Source organism: Hyla sarda, chromosome 4, assembly GCF_029499605.1.
Source record: "Hyla sarda isolate aHylSar1 chromosome 4, aHylSar1.hap1, whole genome shotgun sequence".
Taxonomy (NCBI): domain Eukaryota; kingdom Metazoa; phylum Chordata; class Amphibia; order Anura; family Hylidae; genus Hyla; species Hyla sarda.
Window position 1 is genome coordinate 22,099,609 of NC_079192.1, and position 27,517 is coordinate 22,127,125.

General features: G+C 43.7%; 1 protein-coding gene across 1 annotated transcript in view; it reads right to left on the reverse strand.

Moving 5' to 3' along the window:
- Positions 1-18,003: 18,003 nt before the first annotated feature.
- LOC130367605 (vesicle-associated membrane protein 2-like) overlaps positions 18,004-27,517 on the reverse strand; it is a 37,115-nt gene continuing 27,601 nt past the window's right edge. Inside the window, exons 2-5 of the mRNA XM_056570134.1 lie at positions 21,022-21,136; positions 20,779-20,937; positions 19,710-19,761; positions 18,004-19,407 (exon numbers count right to left, since the gene is read on the reverse strand). Of these exons, the coding sequence (XP_056426109.1) occupies positions 19,391-19,407; positions 19,710-19,761; positions 20,779-20,937; positions 21,022-21,136 (343 nt within the window). The 3' untranslated portion in view covers positions 18,004-19,390. The remainder of the gene's footprint in view (positions 19,408-19,709; positions 19,762-20,778; positions 20,938-21,021; positions 21,137-27,517) is intronic.

Below are 27,517 nucleotides of genomic sequence, written 5' to 3' on the forward strand. Positions count from 1 at the left end.
TCTGAATCTGGATCTCAGTGCCTTGCAGGGTACTCCCTTCGAACCTCTCTGGGACGTTCCTCTTCATAGGAAGGTGACCTTCCTCATTGCAGTCACTTCCATTAGGAGAGTTTCGGAACTGGCGGTTCTCTCCTGCTGTTCTCCCTACCTGGTTTTACACCAGGACAAGGTTGTTTTCCATCCGGTCCCATCCTTTTTGGTGGTCTCCGCCTTTCACCTAAATGAGGATATCATCCTACCATCCTTTTGTCCAGCCCTGTCCCATCGCAGGGAACGTTTGCTTCATGGTCTTGATGTGGTACGGGCCGTTCAGATTTACCTTTCGGTCACTTCTTCCTTTCGCCAGTGTGACTCCTTCTTTATGCTTACTGAGGGTCGTCATAAGGGACTTCCTGCTTCAAAGGCAAATATTTCGTGGTGGATCCGTTATGCCATCTTGGAAGCTTACCACTGCAAAGGGAAGGCTCCGCCTCTCCAGGTCTAAGCTCATTACACTTGTTCCGTCAGGGCCTCCTGGGCTCTCCGCAATAGGGCTTCGGCCTTGCAAATCTGTAAGGTGGCCACCTGGTCGTCCTTGCACACATTTACTTGCACATTTTACCAGGTGCATACCTTGGCGTCCGCTGACGTTGGCTTGGGTCGCAAGGTGTTGCAGGTGGCTGTGGCCCAGCCTTCCACCTGAGTCACTTGAGTTTTTTCCCACCCCGGGGACTGCTTTGGTACGTCCCACAGTCTCTGTGTCCCCCAATGGAGCCGAACGAGAAAAGTAGATTTTTATGCTTACCGTAAAATCTCTTTCTCTGAGGATCCATTGGGGGACACAGCACCCACCCATTTGTTTTGGTGTTCTTGGTTCAGTTGCCTGTCCGAGGGTTGGTTTGGTTATTCTTTGTCTGTGGTTTCCTCGGACAGTTGCTGTTTTTTCTTTACCTGTCGTCCTCTCCCACTGCTTTGGGACTAAACTGATAGCTCAGAGTCTGTAGGCGGGGTATATCCTTCTGGGAGGGGCCGACTTTCTTTTGCTGCATAGAATAAAGCATCCTAGTGGCAGCAGCATATACCCACGGTCTCTGTGTCCCCCAATGGATCCTCCGAGAAAGAGATTTCACCGTAAGGATAAAAATCTACTTTTTTGCAGCAATTGTATGACTACTATATATCCTGATCCCATAGAGATAGAAGCAGCAGAATACAGATAGAGCTGGAGGGGAGGTGTATACCTACTATATATCCTGATCCCATAGAGATAGCAGCAGTATACAGATAGAGCTGGAGAGGAGGAGTATAACAAATATTTATCCTAATCCCATAGAGATAGCAGCAGCAGTATAAAGATAGAGCTGGGAGGGAAGAAATATAACTACTATATATCCTGATCCCATAGAGATAGCAGAAGTATACAGATAAAGCTGGAGGGGAGGTGTATAACTACTATATATCCTGATCCCATAGAGATAGCAGCAGTATACAGATAGAGCTGGGGGGAGGTGTATAACTACTATATATCCTGATCCCATAGAGATAGCAGCAGTACACAGATAGAGCTGGAGGGGAGGTGTATAACTACTAGATATCCTGATCCCATAGAGATAGCAGCAGTATACAGATAGAGCTGGAGGGGAGGTGTATAACTACTATATATCCTGATCCCATAGAGATAGCAGTATACAGATAGAGCTGGATGGGAGGTGTATAACTACTATATATCCTGATCCCATAGAGATAGCAGCAGTATACAGATAGAGCTGGAGGGGAGGTGTATAACTACTATATATCCTGATCCCATAGAGATAGCAGCAGTATACAGATAGAGCTGGAGGGGAGGTGTATAACAACTATATATCCTGATCCCATAGAGATAGCAGCAGTATACAGATAGAGCTGCATGGGAGATGAATAACTACTATATATCCTGATCCCATAGAGATAGCAGCAGTATACAGATAGAGCTGGAGGGGAGGTGTATAACTACTATATATTCTGATCCCATAGAGATAGCAGCAGTATACAGATAGAGCTGGAGGGGAGGTGTATAACAACTATATATCCTGATCCCATAGAGATAGCAGCAGTATACAGATAGAGCTGGAGGTGTATAACTACTATATATATCCTGATCACACTTTAAAATTAAAACCAGAGTTGAAAAAAATAAAATAAAATGAAGAAACAAAAATTCCTCATCCCTCTGCTCTTCTTATCTTATTGTCCTATATAGTGACATACATAAACCTACATACATACCACTGCCCTTCCCTACATCTTTCTCAATTCTGGAAAGCTTCTCACAAAAAAATAAATTAATTACACAAAAATAAAATCCACATAAAACATTTGAAATTCCTCCACATATTACTTAACTGTGACAATAAATAGATCTAAAATCCTCGGCAATTTATAATAAGTGTAAGAACAAAAGCCCAACATTACTGAGAGATTATAAACATGTCTCTGGCCAAGAGGAATGATTATTTTCTGATGACTCACAGCTGGAGGATGCGTCACAGTGGAGACGGTGATTGTGTATCGGTGGCCAGGCAACAGCCAATGAGAGGAGCCGGCAGTCAGCTGGAAGAACACAGACGTGAGTGTGAGAAGTGAGGCAGCCAAAGAGACAAAGGCCGAAATAATAGGAAAGGATAAAAGGGAACAATACAAGAACAAATGCATCAGGACAAGAGGAAGTGAGAAATGATTTATGAAAGAAGAACTAAAAAAGAAGAGAAAGTATAAAAGAAATGAGGAACAAAAAAAAAAAATTTTGAGGATAGGATATATGTAAAAATGTTTTAAAACGAATAAAACAATACAATAAATTAAAGATAAACAGGAAACCTAGAATACCAAAGTCCTTTGATAAGGTGGAGAATTGAGTCATGGAAGATGGAAATGGAATTGGACAGATGGATAGAATACATGTACAGTGACCCCCCCTGACCTACGATGGCCCCGACATACGATCATTTCAACATACGATGCTTTTGTATGTCGGGGCCATCGCATAAATGGCTATCCGGCAGCGCAGACCGCTTCAGCTGCCCCCGGATAGCCGTTTACGGTGCCCCGTGTGGTCCGCCGACCATCACTTACCTGTCCTCGGGGCTCCGGCGCGTCCTCTTCGGGATCCCCTGCATCGTCGGCGCTCTCCATCGTCGTCATCACGTCGCTGCGCACGCCGTCCCGTCATCCAATAGGAGCGGCGTGCGTAGCGACGTGATGGCGGCGACGGAGAGCGAGGATGCCGGGGAAGCAGAGGACTTGGCGCGGGGACGAGGTGACAGCAATGGAAGGCGACATCCAGGGCAGCGTTGACGAGCGGTGACGGTCCGGAGCGGCGGGGACTCGAGAGTATAACCTCCAATACCAGTGGTCTTCAACCTGCGGACCTCCAGATGTTGCGAAACTACAACTCCCAGCATGCCCGGACAGCCAACGGCTGTCCGGGCATGCTGGGTGTTGTAGTTTTGCAACATCTGGAGGTCCGCAGGTTGTAGACCACTGTCCTATACTTTACATTGCACGGATCCCTCAACATACGATGGTTTCAACAAACGATGGTCCATTTGGAACGGATTACCATCGTGTGTTGAGGGACCACTGTATACAAGTAGAGAATAAATGTACAAAAAAAATCAGGAATAATCTGGGACATAAAGGGACAGTTGCGAAAAAATTCAAATTTTGAGGGATTTTTGGTCGCAAGACGCACGCCACTTTGCCACCACTGACCTCAATGCAAGTTGATTTTATTGTTGAACATATGGCAACTGTAATAAAGTCAAGAAAAATCTCATTTTGGTTGCACGTCTTAGGGCTCATTCACACCACGAATCTTCAAGGCACAATCTGCCAGGAATAGCACTGGGATTCCTCCTTGACTACAATGGGTTCCCCTTGGCTGTGGTCATACACCACAACGAAATTCTTGCGACTGAATCCCAACTCTGACATTGAACAGTAAAAAAAGCCCATTAGTCAATGATACCCGGGGCGTAGCTATAAGGGGTGCAGAGGTAGCAGTCACACCAAGGCCCTGGTGCCTAAGGGCAAGTGTATTTTGTTTCAAACTCGCAGCGTGTTTCCCGCTGCGAGTTTGAAAGGGAAAGGCTCGCAGAAGATTTTCGGCAGCTGAATCTCTTGAAGTTAATAGGGTCTACGGCAGAAAGTTCACCCCCTTTCAAACTCTCAGCGGGAATCGTGCTGCGAGTTTGAGACTATGCTTATGTGGACGCACCTTTTAGGGGACCCCAAAGCACATCTGTCCCATAGGAGAACAGTATTATAAATGGCACATGGGCCCCACAGCATATTCCATGGAAAATAATCACCCATTCAGCCTCATTTCTGCTCCACTTAAAGGGGTATTCCAGGGGGGAAAATTTTTTGATATCAACTGGCTCCAGAAAGTTAAACAGATTTGAAAATTATTTCTATTAAAAAATCTTAATCCTTTCAATAATTATCAGCTACTGAAGTTGGGTTGTTGTTTTCTGTCTGGCAACAGTGCTCTCTGCTGACATCTCTCCTTGTCTCGGGAACTGCACAGAGTAGAAGAGGTTTGCTATGGGGATCTGCTTCTAAACTGGGCGGTTCCCGAGACACGTGTCATCAGAGAGCACTTAGACAGAAAAGAACAACTCAACTTCAGCAGCTCATAAGTACTGAAAGGATTAAGATTTTTTAAATAGAAGTAATTTAGAAATATGATATATAAAAATTTTTTTTTCCTGGATAACCCCTTTAAGCTATGTTCACACAGCGGAAATTCAGTGAATTTGCTGCGGAATTTTTGCTGAGTTTGTGAGGCATTTCCGTGCGTTCAACACTCACATTCTGGCTGGAATTCAAAGCCCCTTTAACTTTAATGGGATTCAACAGCAGAATTCTAAAGACAGATTTAATCTTTTTGCGAAAATATGGAATGCGGGATTCCGCCGTGTGAATTGGACAGTGGAATCCCCATTGAACACAATAGGGTTTATTTACTAACGTGATCCAACTCTCTTTTTTTTTTTTTTTTTCGGGTTTTGCGGCCAAATTGTGTCAAACGTTCTGTGCGACACAATTTGGGACCCAAAAAAAAAATAAACCCTCTATTCTACAAGGAAAACCCCGAAAGGGGGCGAGGCCAAGGGAGAAGGGGGTGTGGTCCCGATAAAAGGAGGGTGTTCCCGACAGTTTTGAAAAATCCCAACATATTAACTAAGGTTTCCACAGAAAATGTGGTGGATTTGGGCTGAGGAAAAACCCGACAGATCAGAACGGTTGTAAAAAAAAATAAAAAATAAAACGTAGGGAAACCTTAGTAAATACCTTGGAAAAATACCTGTCTGGAAGCAAAATGTACAAAGAAAACTACACAACACTCTTAGTAAATAAACCCCAATGTGTAGTAAATTTTGTGGAATTTTCTAGAGGAATTTTCTGGCAGATTTCCCCTCGGAAATTCCGCTGTGTGAACATTGCCTTACCATTAACCTGTTAAGGACCAAGGGCGTAAACTTACGCCACTAGTCCCGTTCCCGTGATATAACGCGGGGTTACACAGCAACCCTGCATCATATCACGGCGGGCTCGGCGTCATAGTGAAGCTGGGACCCGCCGCTAATAGCGCGCGGCACTGATCGCGGTGCCGCGCCCTATTAACCCTTTAGCCGCGGGCTAAAGGCTGAGCCGCGCAGCTAAAAGTGAAAGTAAAATGTGCCGGTTAGCTCAGGGAGCTGTTCGGGATCGCCGCGGTGAAATCGCGGCATCCCGAACAGCTGTAGCACAGGAGGAGGTCTCTTACCTTCCTTCCTGCAGTCCGATCACCGAATGAATGCTTCAAGCCTGAGATCCAGGCTTGAGCATTCAATCGCCGAAAACACTGATCAATGCATCCCTATGGAGATGGATCAATCAGTGTAAAAGATCAGTTAATGCCATGTTATAGCGCCCCCTATAGGAGCTATAATATTGCATAAGAAAAGTGTAAAAATACCATTAACCCTTTCAATGATCCCTTCCCCTAATAAAAGTTTGAATCACCCGGCATTTCCAAGAATAAAAAAAAACTGTGTAAATAAAAATAAAAATAAACATGTGTGGTATTGCCGCGTGCGGAAATGTCCGAATTATAAAAATATACCGCTTTTTAAACCGCACGGTCAATAGCGTACGCGCAAAAAAATTCCAAAGTCCAAAATAGCGTATTTTTGGTCACTTTTTATATCATGAAAAGATTAATAAAAAGCGAACAAAAATTCCGATCAATGCAAAAATGGTACCGACAAAAACTTCAGATCACGGGGCAAAAAATGAGCCCTCATAGCGCCCTATACGCGGAAAAATAAAAAAGTTGTAGGGCTCAGAAAATGACAATTTTAAACGTATAATTTTTTATGCATTTATTTATGATTTTTTTTTCAGTAGTAATATAAAATCAAACCTATATAAGTAGGGAATCATTTTAACCGTATGGACCTAGAGAATAAAGATAAGGTGTCATTTTTACTGAAAAATGTACTACGTAGAAACGGAAGCCCCCAAAATTTACAAAATGGCATTTTTTTTTCAATTTTGTCACACAATGATTTTTTTTTCCATTTCGCCGTAGATTTTTGGGTACAATGACTGATGTCATTACAAAGTAGAATTGGTGGCACAAAAAATAAGCCATAATACAGATTTTTAGGTGCAAAATTGAAAGAGTTATGATTTTTTAAAGGTAAGGAGGAAAAAACGAAAGTGCAAAAAACGAAAAACGCCTGGTCCTTAAGGGGTTAAAAAAAATTTTTTTACTGAATTCTGAGGTGTGGACATATCCTTAGGCCCCCATCACATAGCAGAATTTGAGAGCGGAATTGAGCGTAAAAGTTTCACTTGGAAATCCAGATGTAGCAGCCTCCTATTGTTTTTAATGGGTTTCTGCTGCACTAAGCAAACGGCAAAATTTCCATGGCGGAAAATTCTGCTGCCGAAATTTCAGTTAAATCCTATCAGAAGTGCTTTGGCGTCTTTGTAGACAGTCTATTGGCAAGCAATTCAGCCGCGTGCAAAATGTCTGCTCAGTGTGAATACGTCCTTAAAAGCAAATCGCTGTCGTGTAGTTGCCATGTTGCTCTGTCCTAAGAGGTTGGCAGCTCTAACTTATTTGCAGAATAAATAGTGACTTACATTGAAAAAATTAATTTGTAATAATAATAATAATAAATTAAGAAACAAAATGAGGGATAATCTGCTATATATCTTATAGCCACTGTAAGTTTTCCTGATTCATTATTTTTTATTTATTTACCGTATATACTCAAGTATAAGCCGACCCAAATATAACCCGAGGCCCCTAATTTCTCCCCAAAATCCCAGGAAAAGTTATTGACTCGACTATAAGCCTAGGGTGGGAAATACATCATCCCCCCCATGTAATCACCCCCCCCCCCCCTCATCATGCCCCCCTGTCATCATCCAGACCCCCGTCATTAACACCCCCTTCATCATCACCGCCTGTCAATCCCTTCATCAGTGGTCTGCAACCTGCGGACCTCCAGATGTTGCAAAACTACAACTGCCAGCATGCCCGAACAGCCATCGGCTGTCCGGGCATGCTGGGAGTTGTAGTTTTGAAACATCTGGAGGTCTTCAGGTTGAAGACCACTGCGGCCTTCGTCATCATCCAGACCCCTCCTTTAGTTTTCTGATCACCTTCCCTCGGTGGGAAGGAAGGTTGAGCTGGTCCGGGCCATCTATGCTGCAGGGACCGTCCGGTGGGGAAGGTTAGTCGTTCCGGGCTGTCCATTTTCACCGGAAGGCCCTTTTCTCGACTCCTGGCCAGCCCCGGACTAGTGACGTTGCCTAGACGACGGCGCACAGGGACGTTAATGCACAGGTACGTCTGCTGCGCACGGACGTCCCTGTGCGCCGCCGTCAAGGCAAGTCACTAGTCCGGGGCCGGCCGGAGCGTAGAAGAGGGCCTCACGGGGAAAATGGACAGCCCGGAACGACTAACCTTCCCCACTGGACGGTCCTTGCAGCATAGATGGCCCGGACCAGCTCACACTCCCCTCCCACCTAGGGGAGGTGAGTAGAAAACTAAAGGGGGGTCTGGATGATGACGAAGGCCGCAATGGTCTTCAACCTGTGGCCCTCCAGATGTTTCAAAACTACAACTCCCAGCATGCCCGGACAGCCGATGGCTGAGATCGGCACGGCCGTCGCTAGGACCGCGTGGACTACATTGCCGTCCCCATAGATGGCAATGCATTTCTGAGCAGATCTCCCAAAAGATCCACTCAGAAATGCATTGCAGTATATCGGGACAGCAATGCAGTCTGCTTGGCCGCTGGCTCAATCTCAGGCAGAAATTCTGCCCAGAAATTCCACAGTGTGAACCTAGTCTTAAAGTGATCCCTCAACATACAATATTTTCACCGTACATTGGTCTTTTCTGGTCTTTTCTGGACTATTCTAACTTGAAACCAGACTCACATACAATGCTACGGACATTCCAGATCTGTGAAACGTGTCAATGGCTGGAAGAACCAACCAATCAGTATGGGCATTCACTGGTAAAACCCCTGTATTACTGAAGTACATGCACTGACTGGTGTCTGGTAGCGTCCCCTACAATACAGGGAGGTATTACATGTTCGGTACTCTTTACCTGTATTACTGAAGTGCATGCACTGACTGGAGTATGGTAGCGCCCCCTACAGTACAGGGAGGTATTACATGTTCTGTACTCTTTACCTGTATTACTGAAGTGTATGTACTGACTGGTGTCTGGTAGCGCCCCCTACAGTACAGGGAGGTATTACATGTTCTGTACTCTTTACCTGTATTACTGAAGTACATGCACTGACTGGTGTCTGGTAGCGTCCCCTTCAATACAGGGAGGTATTACATGGTCTGTACTCTTTACCTGTATTACTGAAGTGCATGCACTGACTGGAGTCTGGTAGCGCCCCCTACAGTACAGGGAGGTATTACATGTTCTGTACTCTTTACCTGTATTACTGAAGTACATGCACTGACTGGTGTCTGGTAGCGCCCCCCTACAGTACAGGGAGGTATTAAATGTTATGTACTACTCTTTACCTGTATTACTGAAGTGTATGCACTGACTGGTGTCTGGTAGCGCCCCATACAGTACAGGGAGGTATTTCATGTTCTATACTACTCTTTGCCTGTATTACTGAAGTGTATGCACTGACTGATGTCTGGTAGCGCCTCCTACAGTACAGGGAGGCATTACATGTTCTGTACTACTCTTTACCTGTATTACTGAAGTGCATGCACTGACTGGTGTCTGGTAGAACCCCCTACAGTACAGAAAGGTATTTCATGTTCTGTACGCTTTACCTGAATTACTGAAGTGCATGCACTGACTGGTATCTGGTAGCGCCCCCTACAGTACAGAAAGGTATTTCATGTTCTGTACTCTTTACCTGTATTACTGAAGTGTATGCACTGACTGGTGTCTGGTAGCGCCCCCTACAGTACAGGGTGGTATTTCAAGTTCTATACTACTCTTTACCTGTATTACTGAAGTGCATGCACTGACTGGTGTCTGGTAGCGCCCCCTACGGTACAGGGAGTTATTACATGTTCTGTACTCTTTACCTGTATTACTGAAGTGTATGCACTGACTGGTGTCTGGTAGCGCCCCCTACAGTACAGGAAGGTATTACATGTTCTGTACTACTCTTTACCTGTATTACTGAAGTGTATGCACTGACTGGTGTGTAGTAGCGCCACCTACAGTTCAGAAAGGTATTTCATGTTCTGTACTCTTTACCTGTATTACTGAAATGCATGCACTGACTGGTGTCTGGTAGCGCCCCCTACAGTACAGGGAGGTATTACATGTTCTGTACTCTTTACCTGTATTACTGAAGTGTATGCACTGACTGGAGTATGGTAGTGCCCCCTACAATACAGGGAGGTATTACATGTTCTGTACTCTTTACCTGTATTACTGAAGTGCATGCACTGACTGGAGTCTGGTAGCGCCCCCTACAGTACAGGGAGGTATTACATGTTCTGTACTCTTTACCTGTATTACTGAAGTACATGCACTGACTGGTGTCTGGTAGCGCCCCCTACAGTACAGGGAGGTATTAAATGTTCTGTACTACTCTTTACCTGTATTACTGAAGTGTATGCACTGACTGGTGTCTGGTAGCGCCCCATACAGTACAGGGAGGTATTTCATGTTCTGTACTACTCTTTGCCTGTATTACTGAAGTGTATGCACTGACTGATGTCTGGTAGCGCCTCCTACAGTACAGGGAGGCATTACATGTTCTGTACTACTCTTTACCTGTATTACTGAAGTGCATGCACTGACTGGTGTCTGGTAGAACCCCCTACAGTACAGAAAGGTATTTCATGTTCTGTACGCTTTACCTGAATTACTGAAGTGCATGCACTGACTGGTATCTGGTAGCGCCCCCTACAGTACAGAAAGGTATTTCATGTTCTGTACTCTTTACCTGTATTACTGAAGTGTATGCACTGACTGGTGTCTGGTAGCGCCCCCTACAGTACAGGGTGGTATTTCAAGTTCTATACTACTCTTTACCTGTATTACTGAAGTGCATGCACTGACTGGTGTCTGGTAGCGCCCCCTACGGTACAGGGAGTTATTACATGTTCTGTACTCTTTACCTGTATTACTGAAGTGTATGCACTGACTGGTGTCTGGTAGCGCCCCCTACAGTACAGGAAGGTATTACATGTTCTGTACTACTCTTTACCTGTATTACTGAAGTGTATGCACTGACTGGTGTCTGGTAGCGCCCCCTACAGTACAGGAAGGTATTACATGTTCTGTACTACTCTTTACCTGTATTACTGAAGTGTATGCACTGACTGGTGTCTAGTAGCGCCACCTACAGTTCAGAAAGGAATTTCATGTTCTGTACTCTTTACCTGTATTACTGAAATGCATGCACTGACTGGTGTCTGGTAGCGCCCCCTACAGTACAGGGAGGTATTACATGTTCTGTACTCTTTACCTGTATTACTGAAGTGTATGCACTGACTGGTGTCTGGTAGCGTCCCCTACAGTACAGGGAGGTATTACATGTTCTGTACTCTTTACCTGTATTACTGAAGTGTATGCACTGACTGGTGTCTGGTTGCGTCCCCTACAGTACAGGGAGGTATTACATGTTCTGTACTCTTTACCTGTATTACTGAAGTACATGCACTGACTGGAGTCTGGTAGCGCCCCCTACAGTACAGGGTGGTATTTCATCTTCTGTACTACTCTTTACCTGTATTACTGAAGTGCTTGCACTGAATTCCTGTCTGGTAGCGCCCCCTACAGTACAGGGAGGTATTACATGTTCTGTACTACTCTTTACCTTTATTACTGAAGTGTATGCACTGACTGATGTCTGATAGCACCCCCTACAGTAAAGGGAGGTATTACATGTTCTGTACTACTCATTACCTGTATTACTGAAGTGCATACACTGAATTCCTGTTTGGTTGCGCCCCCTACAGTACAGAGAGGTATTACATGTTCTGTACTACTCGTTACCTGTATTACTGAAGTGTATGCACTGACTGGTGTCTGGTAGTGCCCCCTACAGTACAGGGAGGTATTACATGTTCTGTACTCTTTGCCTGTATTACTGAAGTGTATGCACTGACTGGTGTCTGATAGCGCCCCCTACAGCACAGGGAGGTATTACATGTTCTGTACTACTCATTACCTGTATTACTGAAGTGTGTGCACTGACTGGTGTCTGGTAGCGCCCCCTACAGTACAGGGAGGTATTACATGTTCTGTACTCTTTTTCTGTATTACTGAAGTGTATGCACTGACTGATGCCTGGTAGCGCCCCCTAAAGTACAGGGAGGTGTTTCATGTTCTGTACTACTCTTTACCTGTATTACTAAAGTGTATGCACTGACTGGTGTCTGGTAGCGCCCCCTACAGTACAGGGAGGTGTTACATGTCCTGCACTACTCTTTACCTGTATTACTTAAGTGTATGCACTGACTGGTGTCTGGTAGTGCCCCCTACAGTACAGGGAGGTATTTCATGTTCTGTACTACTCTTTACCTGTATTTTTGAAGTGTTTGCACTGACTGGTTTCTGGTAGCGCCCCCTACAGTACAGGAAGGTATTACATGTTCTGTACTCTTTACCTGTATTACTGAAGTGTATGCACTGACTGGTGTCTGGTAGTGCCCCCTACAGTACAGGGAGGTATTTCATGTCCTGCACTACTCTTTACCTGTATTACTGAAGTGTATGCACTGACTGGTGTCTGGTAGCGCCTCCGACAGTACAGGGAGGTATTACATGTTCTGTACTACTCTTTACCTGTATTACTGAAGTGTATGCACTGACTGGTGTCTGGTAGTGCCCCCTACAGTACAGGGAGGTATTTCATGTCCTGCACTACTCTTTACCTGTATTACTGAAGTACATGCACTGACTGGTGTCTGGTAGCGTCCCCTACAATACAGGGAGGTATTACATGGTCTGTACTCTTTACCTGTATTACTGAAGTGCATGCACTGACTGGAGTCTGGTAGCACCTCCAACAGTACAGGGAGGTATTACATGTTCTGTACTACTCTTTACCTGTATTACTGAAGTGTATGTACTGACTGGTGTCTGGTAGCGCCCCCTACAGTACAGGGAGGTATTACATGTTCTGTACTACTCTTTACCTGTATTACTGAAGTGTATGCACTAACTGGTTTCTGGTAGCGCCCCCTACAGTACAGGAAGGTATTACATGTTCTGTACTCTTTACCTGTATTACTGAAGTGTATGCACTGACTGGTGTCTGGTAGCGCCTCCGACAGTACAGGGAGGTATTACATGTTCTGTACTACTCTTTACCTGTATTACTGAAGTGTATGCACTGACTGGTGTCTGGTAGCGCCCCCTACAGTACAGGGAGTTATTACATGTTCTGTACTCTTTACCTGTATTACTGAAGTGTATGCACTGACTGGTGTCTGGTAGTGCCCCCTACAGTACAGGGAGGTATTTCATGTCCTGCACTACTCTTTACCTGTATTACTGAAGTGTATGCACTGACTGGTGTCTGGTAGCGCCTCCGACAGTACAGGGAGGTATTACATGTTCTGTACTACTCTTTACCTGTATTACTGAAGTGTATGTACTGACTGGTGTCTGGTAGCGCCCCCTACAGTACAGGGAGGTATTACATGTTCTGTACTACTCTTTACCTGTATTACTGAAGTGTATGCACTAACTGGTGTCTGGTAGCGCCCCCTACAGTACAGAAAGGTATTTCATGTTCCGTAATCTTTACCTGTGTTACTGAAGTGCATGCACTGACTGGTGTCTCATAGCGCCCCCTACAGTACAGGGAGGTATTACATGTTCTGTACTCTTTACCTGTATTACTGAAGTACATGCACTGACCTGTGTCTGGTAGCGCCCCCTACAGTTCAGGGTGGTATTTCGTGTTCTGTACTACTCTTTACCTGTATTACTGAAGTGCATGCACTTACTGGTGTCTGGTAGCGCTCCCTACAGTCCAAGGAGGTATTACAAGTTCTGTACTACTCTTTACCTGTATTACTGAAGTGCATGCACTGACTGGTGTCTGGTAGTGCCCCCTACAGTACAGGGAGGTATTACATGTTCTGTACTACTCTTTACCTGTATTACTGAAGTGTATGCTCTGACTGGTGTCTGATAGCGCCCCCTACAGTACAGGGAGGTATTACATGTTCTGTACTACTCATTACCTGTATTACTGAAGTGCATGCACTGAATTCCTGTCTGGTAGCGCCCCCTACAGTACAGGGAGGTACTACATGTTCTGTACTCTTTACCTGTACCAGGGTTAGCTGCTCCTTTGGACACCAGGTGATGGCGGCTCCATTACTTTTTTTTAGGACACTGTGTACTGTACAGGACCCTGAAGAAGCTCCTGTCCTCTACATAGACAGTGATTACAACTCCCAGCAGATCTTTCTTACTTTTATATGTAAGGATTTGCTTTATCTATATTAGTTATCTACTTATTTTTCTTTAATCCTCACTTTTTCCTATTTTTGGATGACATTTTGGGGCTTCAGAACCAGTTACCAGGTTTCCATAAAGTTTTGGTCTCAACATACAATGGTCCCAACATACAATGGTCGTCCTGGAACCAATTAATATTATAACTTGAGGGACCACTGTATACTGCCGCAATATCAGTTTTTGTTGGCTCTTCCCTAGTTGTCCCCTATAGCCATTAAACTTACATGGAATCTGAAGGGGCTACAGCTTCTTCAATATTTGAAATAATTGAACCTCTGTCCAGATACCTGCTGAATTCTGACATCTATGAAGGTATTGCAGTGGGTTTGGCTAAGATTAAGCTTACTTTGTTCACAGATGATGCCCTTCTTTTTATGAATAACCCCCATCGTTCCCTATAGTAACATAGTTCATAAGGTTAAAAAGACCAGAGTCCATCAAGTTCAACCTATATCCCTAATGAGTCCCTACTGAGTTGATCCAGAGGAAGGCAAAAAACCCTCATACTAGAGGTAAAAATTCCTTCCCGACTCCAAATATGGCATCAGATCAAATCCCTGGATCAACGTTCTGTCCCTATAAATCTAATATACATAACCAGCAATGTTATTATTCTCCAAAAATGCATCCAGACCCTTTTGAAATCTTTTGACCACCTCCTCCAGGAGAGAATTCCACAGTCTCACTGCTCTTACAGTAAAGAACCCTCATCTGTGCTGGTGTAGAAACCTTCTTTCCTCTAGACGTAGAGGATGCCCCCTTTTTATAGATACAGTCCTGGGTATAAATAGATCATGGAGAGATCTCTGTACTGTCCCCTGATATATTTATACATAGTTATTAGGTTGCCCCTAAGCCTTCTTTTTTCTAAACTAAATAACCCTAATTCTGATAATCTTTCTGGGTACTGTAGTCCACCCATTCCCCGTATTACCCTGGTTGCCCGTCTTTGAACCCTCTCCAGCTCCACTATATCTTTCTTGTACACTGGTGCCCAGTACTGTACACAGTATTCTATGTGTGGTCTGACCAGTACTGTACACAGTATTCTATGTGTGGTCTGACCAGTACTGTACACAGTGTTCTATGTGTGGTCTGACCAGTACTGTACACAGTGTTCTATGTGTGGTCTAACCAGTACTGTACACAGTGTTCTATGTGTGGTCTGACCAGTACTGTACACAGTATTCTATGTGTGGTCTGACCAGTACTGTACACAGTATTCTATGTGTGGTCTGACCAGTACTGTACACAGCATTCTATGTGTGGTCTGACCAGTACTGTACACAGTATTCTATGTGTGGTCTGACCAGTACTGTACACAGTATTCTATGTGTGGTCTGACCAGTACTGTACACAGTATTCTATGTGTGGTCTGACCAGTACTGTACACAGTATTCTATGTGTGGTCTGACCAGTACTGTACACAGTATTCTATGTGTGGTCTGACCAGTACTGTACACAGTGTTCTATGTGTGGTCTGACCAGTACTGTACACAGTATTCTATCTGTGGTCTGACCAGTACTGTACACAGTATTCTATGTGTGGTCTGACCAGTACTGTACACAGTATTCCATGTGTGGTCTGACCAGTACTGTACACAGTATTCCATGTGTGGTCTGACCAGTACTGTACACAGTATTCTATGTGTGGAATGCCTCAGGTTTTTTGGTGATTTCTCAGGCTATAAAGTTAATGTATGTAAGAGTGAGTTGCTCGACTTAGGCTTTTTCCCGCCCAAGCTGGATGTCAGACGTTGTATGTGTTGTGATTAGAGTGGTTTCTTCGTTTAGAACCTATTTGGGGATAAAAAGTGGCAAAATGCTGGATTCCTTGTACATTTTGAACTACTTAACCATGTTTTCCAAGATAAAATCTCAATTGAGATGGTGGCTGAAACTTCCACTTACCTTTATGGGCCATTATAATCTGATCAAAATGGTTGTCTTCCCTCGATAGTAAGGGTACATTCTCATCACGTTTTTTACATACGGTTTTGTATCAGTTTTTTGTATCGGTATCGTATCAGTTTGCTTCCCTAATCGGGAAACAAAAAACTGACACGACCCTGTGTAATTTAATGCTCAATGCGTTTTTTATTGAGTACAATGTTATAAAAGCCGTATATGGTTTTTATAACATTATGGAAAAAAAATGGACATACCCTTGCCCAAAACCGCGGTAGACCAAAAAGCATCCAAGGACAAAAACTTACACAACTGGATACATTTAGTTGAGTACGTTTTCGAATGGGATGTCAATAAATAAGTTTTTTTGATACGGTTGCATACAGTTTTCACAGTGAAAACCATATGCGCCAACCATATGTAAAAACGTGATGTGAATGCACCCTTATACCCTCACCAAACATTACCTTTGTTACTGAAGAATACTAACTAGAGTCCTCAAATTTATTTGGGTGGACAAGATACCAAGCATTGAGCTCCAGAAGCTGATGCTGAGTAAGGCTGACGGGGAGTTGAACTTCCCTAATATACAGGGTTATAATTTGGTCAGTTTATGCCTTCATCATCTCTCGCTTGGACAAATGCAACATTCTCCTCTGTGACATCCATCCAACACTCTTGCTCCTTTCCAACCATCATTGGATTTGCTGCCCGACTAATCCACCTCTGCCCTTCTCCTCTGACTCTCCTCTGTGCCAGTCTTTTCACTGGCTATCCATTACCCAATGAATTCAGCTTAGATTCTTCTCCATGACATAGAAGGCTGTCCACAACCTGTCTCCTCCACACATCTTTGGTCGATCTCCCGATACCGCTCCTCACATGATCTCCGATCCTTTCAAGACCTTCGAAAGTGCTCTCCCCTCGTCTGCACCTCACAGAATCATCTGCAGTACTTCTTCCGTGCTTCCCCAATACACTGGATCTCCCTACCCCAACATATCTGGCTTTAACCCACTATCAAAACCTTCAGGAGCAACCTGAAGACCCATCTCTTGAAGAAAGCCTATGGGCTACAATAAGCCTGCTGCCACTGATCTGGGCTTCCCTAACACCTGCCTCCCTTACCTATTGCTTACCGCCCCTTCCCTTGTAGACTGGCCTTACGGTCAGGGCCCTGTCCCCCTTTATATCAGTCTGTAATTTACACATTCACTGAACCCGGGGTTGTGTCACATATTTTAATCCTTATCAAATGTACAACGCCCTGGAACTAAGAACACTATATAAATAAATAGTAATTGTGCCATCCCATATCAGAAGATGGTCCTAGCCTATAGCCTTACTCACTGGAGGGTTGATGTCCCTCTCTTGCTACAGGTATTTCTCTTACATCAACTAGGTCTCCCAAATCTTGGTCGTTGGGGTCTCCCAGGGTGCTTCGAATGGTTCACACAATCCTTTTAGTGGCTCTACGCTGTCTTTTTGCTTCCTGGCTGTCTACAACTGTTCCCGATCTTTCTATGTTATATCGCAGCTGAAAATATTCTTTAGTGTAGACCGGATAGATACAGAAAGCCACAAAACCAAGAATACAAAGTCATTTTTGGTAAATGGAAGATTTTTTTTATTGTTACCCACTATATGTCAACAGAAATTGCTGATGTTGTAAAGCCTTTCAGTTCAACGAAAGGGTATGCTCTAGCAGACCTCCATGGCACGCTGGGGGCCTTGTGAATCCCCTCTTGCTCTGCTCCCTAGGGAAGCTCCGATGTTTTTCTCCTCATTCTTAGGAATTGTGATGTATGGCTTATAGGGACTCGATGGGCTATGATAGGCTGGGATTGTATACATCATACTCTTGGACACTGCATGACTGTTGTTTTGGTTATGTTTTTTATTTTGTTTTGGCGCTGTGCCTAGCGTCGTGTTTTTTTGTTATTTGAAAAATATATTGAAATCCTCGAATAAAATATGTCTATATGTTGTGAACTTGCTGCTGAAGACAGTCATGGTGGAGAGGGGCCCTGTTAAAGGTTTTGGGGCCCCCATGGTTACTGGTAACGTCCCTGATAAAACAGCACTCCAGATGCAAGTCAACAAATAGTTTATTAGTAGAGCTTAGTAGAATTTCACAGTTAGTGAAATGATTCATTTATAACAGAATATAAGTACTGAGGGAGAGAATGCCAACGTTTTGACCCTCCCAGACCCCTTCTATTTGGACATTTACTATTACTGCTTATTCTACACACTTACCTCTTCAGTCTATCTGTAACTCTTTTTTTCCCCTGTGTACCTAGAGGTCCGTCCCTTCATCAGCCTCCTGCATGTCTATTACCACCAATCTGACATTATATTTACATTATACTTTATAGGTTTTTTTTATACTCTGATGCTATTCTCATGGATCCCTCCTTTAAATAACTTCTCATATGGTGAAAATAACTTTATCATTTTTTATATTCACAATTTATGCTTGTTATTATATTATAGGTTCCTATATTACAGAAAGAAAAAAAAAACATCTAACTATTAGTTGTACTACCTCTTACTCTGGCAGCGTTTTCCTGCACAGCGTCTATGGTTACACTCTGATGGCATACACTATCCTCATGAATCCATCCTTTTTGTTAACTTTTCACAATAATTTCGTTACTATATTATAGGTGCCTTTACCATAGAGGAAGTCCATCTAACTATCGGTTGATCCACCTCTTCTTCTGGCAGCATGTTCCTGCACAGCATCTATGGTTACTGAGGAACCATTAAGCTGTGAGTTTTTTCTTCTACCTACTAGCATCATGCATGACATACATACATATATATGTGTGTGTGTGTGTGTGTGTGTATAGATTAGGAAGATCTCCAGTCATTGGGTATTTACATGGAAGAGAGAGTGAGAAGGGGACAGCTTATACACAATACAGGGACTTTACTAAAATTCTCTTATTCTAAGACATTGCAAGCTTAGACAGACAATCTTCTACTGCACCACATTTATCACAGAGGCTCATGCTATTTAATAAATCTGGCGACTCTGTAGACTGTCTAATTTGCACAGTCTAATCTATGTATACACCAACTATAAGTTGACTGACTTTGTACCAAAATTGTGCGACAAAATTTAGGCCACACTTCCCTTTCCAATGAAGCTACGCCCTCTTTTACGATAAGGCACGCCCCTTTGTCAAACAAGGCACAAAAGTGTCTAAAATGTGTCTAAAACACATAATAAATCCTGTAATGAGTCATGCAAGCCAGTTTTTTTTTTTTTTGGCACAAATTACGCCAGAGTGAATCTGACCCAATATGTCCCCACTTCTCTGCAGTAGGAGGGGATGGGGTAGACACAGAAAAAAAAAAAGGGGGAAAATTATGTTGTCTTCTGCATAGTTCAAGCTAGGGGTATCGATGATCGATCCGGTGAAGAGGGTAGAAAAATTAGACAGTGAGGCGGGGAGAAAAACGATGTCCTTAGGTGGTGAAGTAAACTGGAGACACAAAACATAGAAGGGTGATTGGAGTAAGAGGATGACAAAATGGTCGGCAGGTCAGTATGAAAGGAAAGGGTTAAAAAAAAGGATGGGAAAGGGGGTGCAGAAAGATGGGGCATGGATAACGTGATGAAACAGGAATTGGGTACAGAACAGAGGGGGAGATGTGAGGAAGAGGAGGAGGAAAAAACAAAAGGAAAAGAAGAGGTTAGTACAGTGAGCCATATATATATAAAGCACAGAAGCAGGTATACACACACTATATATATACACGACACAACGACATATGGGCCACTTACCAACAATTATGATAAGGATGACAGCGCATATCACTCCCAAAATGATCATCATCTGAGGAGAGAACAGCAAAGCTTAAGAGACTAGTAATTGCAGCGCAGGCAATCTCCAGCAGGAGGGCGATAAAGTCAGGGTAACATCAGTCTACATCTAGGGGGTGATCTTTTGTGGGAAAGTTACCCTACGTCCACTGTATTACCTGTAACTGTGCTCAGATGGACTACAAAAGACCAAAAACTGTGCAATAGTGGGTCAGCCATCTCATGTATTAAAGAAAGGGGTCACTAAAAGCAACAAAACAATATAGGCCAATGTGAACCAAGAAGAGGGAGCACATCTAAAATGAGGACTTTGATTACGGGCGCTTCTCCCCCTTGGTAGGTAATAGTACCAGTAGAGAAGCGCCCGTAGTCGAAGTTTGCTCAGAGGGGACCACGGAGCTGCTGACCTCACTGTGATTATACTATACTACAGGCGGATACAGGTGTCGTACCCTGAGTGCGACCATCTCCGGTAAGCATAACCATTGACTTGGGGGCCTACCGTACCTAAAATGTTTTACACTAGGAGCGCACCTCTCCTTTTTTTCTTTTTTCTATACTAAAAGCAACAAGGCACTTGGAGGACATTAGATTATAAAGTTGGGTAACATGTGATATCATTTTGTTGGTATTGGTCAGTCATTTGATCATTAATCCTTAAAAGGGTTAGCCCAATCTCAAAGGCCTAAAATCCAAATGTTCTAACCCCAAGGTGTGTCAACCTAGTGGCAAAAGCCCAATAAAGGCTTCTCGGTGCAGAAGGCTGAAATGGATGATGCTAGCACCATGATCTCTAGACATGGTTACCGTGACCAGATTGGGCACTAGACCCTAATAGAACCATCGTCTATGGCTAGCCTAGGGGAGCTGAACTTTTCATCTTTATGACTAATCAGTGGATAACATCAATTTCTGTGGCAAAAGGACCCAGGTAAGCAGTAGAGCACCTCCTTAATGGCGCTTGGACGATACAGAGCCATGGAGCTCAAAGCCATGCCCTTATCACAGAACTGGGTAGACAGCCCCATACCTTGGCGTTCTTCCAAAAGTACTTGCGCTTGAGTTTGGCCGCGCTGCTTTCAAACTGCGAGGCTCCGGCCTGGAGAGCGTCCGCGCGGTCATCCAACTCGGACAGCTTCTGATCTCGTTCCAAAACCTTGTCTACATTCACACGCATAATATCGACCACCTGGATGGAGGAGAACAGACGTTGAGTGCATAGTGTCCATACTATGGGTATGTTTTCACGATCACCTCTCCTCTGGATGCTTACCGCATCGACCTGCGCCTGTGATTGTTGCAGCCTCCTGTTACTGGTGAGGTTGGGGGGACCTGTGGGTGCTCCTCCTTCTCCGGAGCCATCAACAGGTGCAGCATCTGGGGCAGACCTGAAAGATAAAGGGACTGGTAAAAACTTTGGTGTAGGTTAAATATGAAACTTGTGCAGATAACATTGGAATGCTCAACTACAACACAGGACAAGCCCATTTAGAGCTGACTTGAGGCCTATCACTTACAAATAATAGTGAGGTGATGGTGTAAACAAATGGACAAATATGGTGTGAACCATGGGGAGCTGCGAAAGTCATGGGTGAAATGGTGAACAATGAAGAGGTGGTGTCTACATAATGGTCAGATGGTACATAACCTATGATGGGGTTGGGGTGATGGGGTATAAAGAATGTGGTGTAAACATGGATGGGATGTCCTCTAATAGCTGCCACCAGTTTCTAACATTCTTTAGAAAGCAAAAGGGGTAAAGTAAATTCAGGGGCATCGGGGTAAAAAATAGCCACAGGACTTAGATTAAGGAACAAATAAAGCAGATCTATTTATATATGTAATCTGGATTATTTGACTAATTTAGCAGACAAGACTATATCTCCTGGATTATAGGTCAGATATAATTACACATACAGCACATGGAGTAAACAGCAGTGCGTGTCAGGGGCACACAACAGAGGACGCAACAGGCACGAGCGGTGACGGTGATGACCAACCAGCAGGATTTTTATATTCTCTGTACAAACTTATATCACCTCATATTTTATCGGAAAAGAAGGAACAATAAACAGATGAACAAAATAAACTTGATGATGAAGATGGTGAGAATGAAAAAAATTAGAATGAGAAGATAAAGAAAAGGGACAAGATGATAGAGATGAAGAAAAGATATCGCAAAAGATGGTGAAGACAATAAAGTGGAAGATGGAAAAAAGACAGAAGACAAAGAAGAAATGAAGGATGATGAAGATGAAGGTAAGACGAGAAAAAAGACACCAAAAAAAGCTGAGGCATTCTATCTATCTCATATCTATCTATCTCATATCTATCTATCTCATAACTAACTATCTATCTATCTCATATCTATCTATCTCATATCTATCTATCTCATATCTAACTATCTATCTATCTCATATCTATCTATCTCATATCTATCTATCTCATATCTAACTATCTATCTATCTCATATCTATCTATCTCATATCTATCTATCTCATATCTATCTATCTATCTATCTCATACCTATCTATCTATCTATCTATCTATCTATCTATCTCATATCTATCTATCTCATATCTATCTATCTATCTATCTATCTCATACCTATCTATCTATCTATCTCATATCTATCTATCTCATATCTATCTATCTCATATCTATCTCATATCTATCTATCTCATATCTATCTAACTATCTATCTCATATCTATCTATCTCATATCTATCTATCTATCTCATATCTATCTATCTCATATCTATCTATCTATCTATCTATCTCATATCTATCTATCTATCTATATCATATCTATCTATCTCATATCTATCTCATATCTATCTCATATCTATCTATCTATCTATCTCCTATCTATCTATCTCATATCTATCTATCTCTATCATATCTATCTATCTCATATCTATCTATCTATCTCTATCATATCTATCTATCTATCTATCTCATATCTATCTATCTATCTCATATCTATCTATCTATCTATGGGCGAATGCACATAACGTTTTTGCTATACAGTCCCCATATATGGTTTCAAGGTAAAAACCCTACCCTATGCATTGACTTAACATTGTAAACCATATGCCAAACGATGCATCCGGTTAAAGGGGTACTCCGCCCCTAGACATCTTATCCCCTATCCAAAGGATAGGGGATAAAATGTCAGATCGCCGGGGTCCCGCTGCTGGGGACCCCCGGGATTGCCGCTGCGGCACCCCGCTATCATTACTGCACAGAGCGAGTTCGCTCTGCACGTAATGACGGGCGATACAGGGGACGGAGCAGCGTGACGTCATGGCTCCGCCCCTCGTGACATCACGGCCCGCCCTCTTAATACAAGTCTATGGCAGGGGGTGTGACGACCGCCACGCCCCCTCCCATAGACTCGTATTGAGGGGGCGGACCGTGACATCACGAGGGACGGGGCCGTGGTGTAACAATGCTCCGGCCCCTGTACTGCCCGTCATTACGTGCAGAGTGAACTCGCTCTGTGCAGTAATGACAGCGGGGTGCTGCAGCGGCAATCCCGGGGGTCCCCAGCAGCGGGACTGCAGCGATTCTGACATCTTATCCCCTATCCTTTGGATAGGGGATAAGATGTCTAGGGGCGGAGTACTCCTTTAAGTCCGTTTTGCGTCTTATACGGTTTTGTCCGCTTTTTTACCCCTACCTAAAGCCGTAGACTATCATGTTTTTTGATCCGGGTGAAAAACCGTATTAAACCGTATATATGTTCTTTTTTTAACATACCGTACAGAACTGCATGTGCGTACGGTTCCATCCGTTCTTCACCATACAGTTTTTGACTTTGCACATTTTTTTTCTTGGAATTTCAATCAAACTAGTGAAACTTTATTTAAAATGGAGTGAAAAGTTAAAAACGTATACGTTTTTTCTTAAAAAGACGGATGCATCATTTTTTAAACCGTTTACGGGTTGAAATTTGATACAGTTTTGTCAGGTTTGAGGAATCAGTTTTTCATCAGAAACCTGATACGGGAACTGTATCGCAAAAACGTGGTGTGCATGCACCCTATCTCTTATCTATCTATCCCAAATTATGCCAAGGTTTTAAAACTCCCTATTGAAAGTAAAAATTCCGAGCATCAAAAGATGCCAAAAACAGGGTAAAAATTTTCATAAATGGAAAAAAACTCACAAAAATAACGGAATGGTCTGAAAAATAGGAAAACTTTGGCACATGATGTTTTGCATTTTCTGACATCCAAAAGTAAATGAGGGCTATAGTATGGAGACCGCACTGATAGATCCTCCTGCCTACCTAAAAAATTGCTTAAATAAATTAATGAATCAATCAATCAATAAATAACTAAATAAATAAATTCTCATACCACTAAATACTTGAGCCTGGGTCCCGGCCACCATCTTTCTCAGGGACGAATACAGCTAAACTATCATAATGCACCTTGATACAAAAGGCTTTTCCAGGTGTTTCCCTTTAATGGGTTAATAATCCTATTATTGATGGGTATGAGATTAGGAGAGCTCAGCAGATGCTTTATATCTCACTTTCCTCCAGAGGTGTAAATCTTCTTCTCACCTCTCTAGGGTTGGAGGCGTGAAGATGTGAGGAGAGGTGAGAAAATGGTTAATCTTATGTAAAGGAGGACCCTCACAAATTCTATAGTCAAGCCCCTCTCACGAGGTGAGAAAATGTCATAGAGCTTCTCTTCCCCACTACAACACTTCTTGCCTCAACCAATCAGAATACAACTCTCCAGAACTGTTATACAGCGGCCAGAAAAAGTAAGTGCGCCCTTCAAAATTCCCTGGATTTCTGCATGGATTACTAACAAAAACATTGTCTGATTGTTCACTAAGTCAGAAGTATAGACAAACACAATGTAAGAAAACACAGAACAATAACACACAGATATCTGTAATGTACGTGTTTTCATTGAGCACAGTAAACAACCACAGTGCAGGGAGAAACATCCACAGTGCAGGGAGAAAATATAAGCGAACCTTTGAATTTAGTAATCTTTAGTGATCGTTTACTAGCAATCCCCTCGACCAAGCGTTTCCTGTTGCTGCACCTGTGTTCCAGTTTATAAGGCCCCTTAAAACTGATATGGATATTTTATGGATTTTATTTGTACACTTTTTAATATTCTGTATAATTGTTTAATTGGATTTCTGAATTGAGATTGATTATGCACCATATAAAATATATCACAGTTGATCACTAGTCTATGCTTGAGAAAGATGGCGTGCTGCTGTCGAAACGTTGCATCCACTGCTGACCATGGGTCATTAAACAAGAGTTTCTAGGCCTCTTGGCTACATCAGATAGAAGCCAGACTCCCCTAACTTAAAGGGGTACTACCGTGCTGAGAACTTATCCCCTATCTAAAGGATAGGGGATAAGTTGCCTGATCGCGCGGGGTCCCACAACTGGGGACCCCTGCGATCTCGCACGCAGCACCCCACTCTCATCAGGCCCCGGAGCGAAGATCGCTCCGGGTCTGATGAATGCCGATCACGGGGCCAGAGTATCGTAATGTCACAGCTCCGCCCCCATGTGACATCACGCTCCGCCCCCTCAATGTAAGTCTATGGCAGGGGGCGAGACAGCTGTCTTGCCCCCTGCCATAGACTTGCATTGAGGGGCGGAGCATGACATCACACGGGGGCGGAGCTGCAACATCACGATCACCGGCCCTCGTCATCAGACCTGGAGCGGATGTTCGCTCCGGGGCCTGATGAGAGCGGGGTGCTGCGTGCGAGATCGCGTGTGTCCCCAGCGGCGGGACCCCGCACAATCAGGCAACTTATCCCCTATCCTTTAGATAGGGGATAAGTTGTCAGCACGGTAGTACCCCTTTAATGTAACACCATCACCTGAGAACCATAAGGCGCCAGAAAGTGGGAGTTTGAAGAGGAAGCTGTCGGGAAATATAGTTCGGATATATACCAGAGTGACAACTGGTGCCAGAAAGTTAAAGGGTTACTCCGGCACTTAGACATCTTATCCCCTATCCAAATGTTTAAATGGGGGCCCACTGTCTTAAGGGGGGCTGTGGTCTACAGGGGGGCTTCTACTAATGTCTACGGGGGGGGCCTGCAGTCTATAGGGGGGCTGCTGTCTACAGGGGGGCTGCTACTAATGACTGCCGGGGGGCTGCTGCTAATGTCTGCAAGGGGCTACTACCTATTATTAAAGGCAATTTTACAGCAGAGTCACCTGCATTGAATTTATAGGTAGATAGCGCAGGTGACCCGGTTTCTACCGCTGCTCCCCATGCGGTCATTGGTCTCGCCGCCAATGCAAATTCCCTGTTCTGTCCAATGGAGAAGAGAGAAATCTTGGCTCATACTACAGCAGCCACCTCCATTGTACACAACAAGGAACCTACATATCATACGGTAAGCAGCGCCAGAGACCGCGTCACCCTGGTTTCTGGCGCTGCTTATTCCCTTTAAAATATAAGTACTCATACTTGGTATCGGCGAGTACTAGAATTAAAGTATCGGTACTCGTACTCGGTCTTAAAAAAATGGTATCGGGACATCCCAAGTTTTTACACTAACCAAACATTCTCGAGAAGAACAGATTAATCAGTAATCTGGTTTTGTGTGTATCTATGGGCAAAACACCTGTAAGGCTGTGCTGTCAAGTTCAGTTTACACATATTAAAGGGGTACTCCGGTGGAAAACTTCTTTTTTTTATTTTTATGAACAGGTGCCAGAAAGTTAAACAAATTTGTAAATTACTTCTATTAGGGTGCGTTCACACGCTCTTTGTTTTTGCGGGTTTTCCACTGCGTATTTGAAAGGGTGCGGGCTCTACTCGGCTATCCGCAGCAGATTTTCCACGGAGGAATTTACGCTGCAGAAAATCCGCCGCAAGCCCCATTGAAGTCAGTAGGGACTGCGGCGGATTTTCCGCAGCGTAAATTCCTCCGCGGACAATCTGCTATGGACAGCCGAGAAGAGCCCGCCCCTTTCATATACGCAGCGGAAAACCCGCAAAAACTAAGAGCGTGTGAACGCACCCTCAAAAAATCTTAATCCTTCCATTACTTATTAGCTGCTGAATACTACAGAGGAAATTCTTTTCTTTTTGGAACACAGAGCTCTCTGCTGACATCATGAGCACAGTGCTCTCTGCTGATATCTCTGTCCATTTTAAGAACTGTCCAGAGTAGAAGAAAATCCCCATAGCAAACATATGCTGCTCTGGATAGATCCTTTGTGCCCTTTTTTTTTTTGTGTGTGACATGTTTGCACTTTTTCTTGCACTTTGGGTGATAGAGAGCATGTGCCTTGGCTCTTAAAAAAAACTACTGCTCTCGGCTGTATTTACACCTACTCAATAGTCCTGGCCTCTCTGATGTCACCACTCTGCTCCCTTTGCACACTAAAATCCTGCACAGGCCCAGAAACTGCACTGTTCGCGTCCATGAAGCTGCACCTGGGCAGCGCAAGATTTCAATGTGCAAAGGAGCAGAGCGGTGATGTCGAAGCGTCATGGGCTGTTGAGTAGGTGTGAATACAGCCCAGAGGATCAGTGACTACCTAAAGATGCAGCACATCAAAGGGGCTACTTGGGGCTCATTTACAATACTTTTTCAAAGTGATTTTGGAGGATGCAATCTAGTACATCGGGACATGGTAAGAACACTGATTTGACCCTATATTACATGTTGCCAACAGTTATATAAGGTCTGCTGAAAAGTTCCATTTAAGAAAAGACTGAGTCTTCTACTCTTCTCAGGTCAATTCTGTGCTTTGT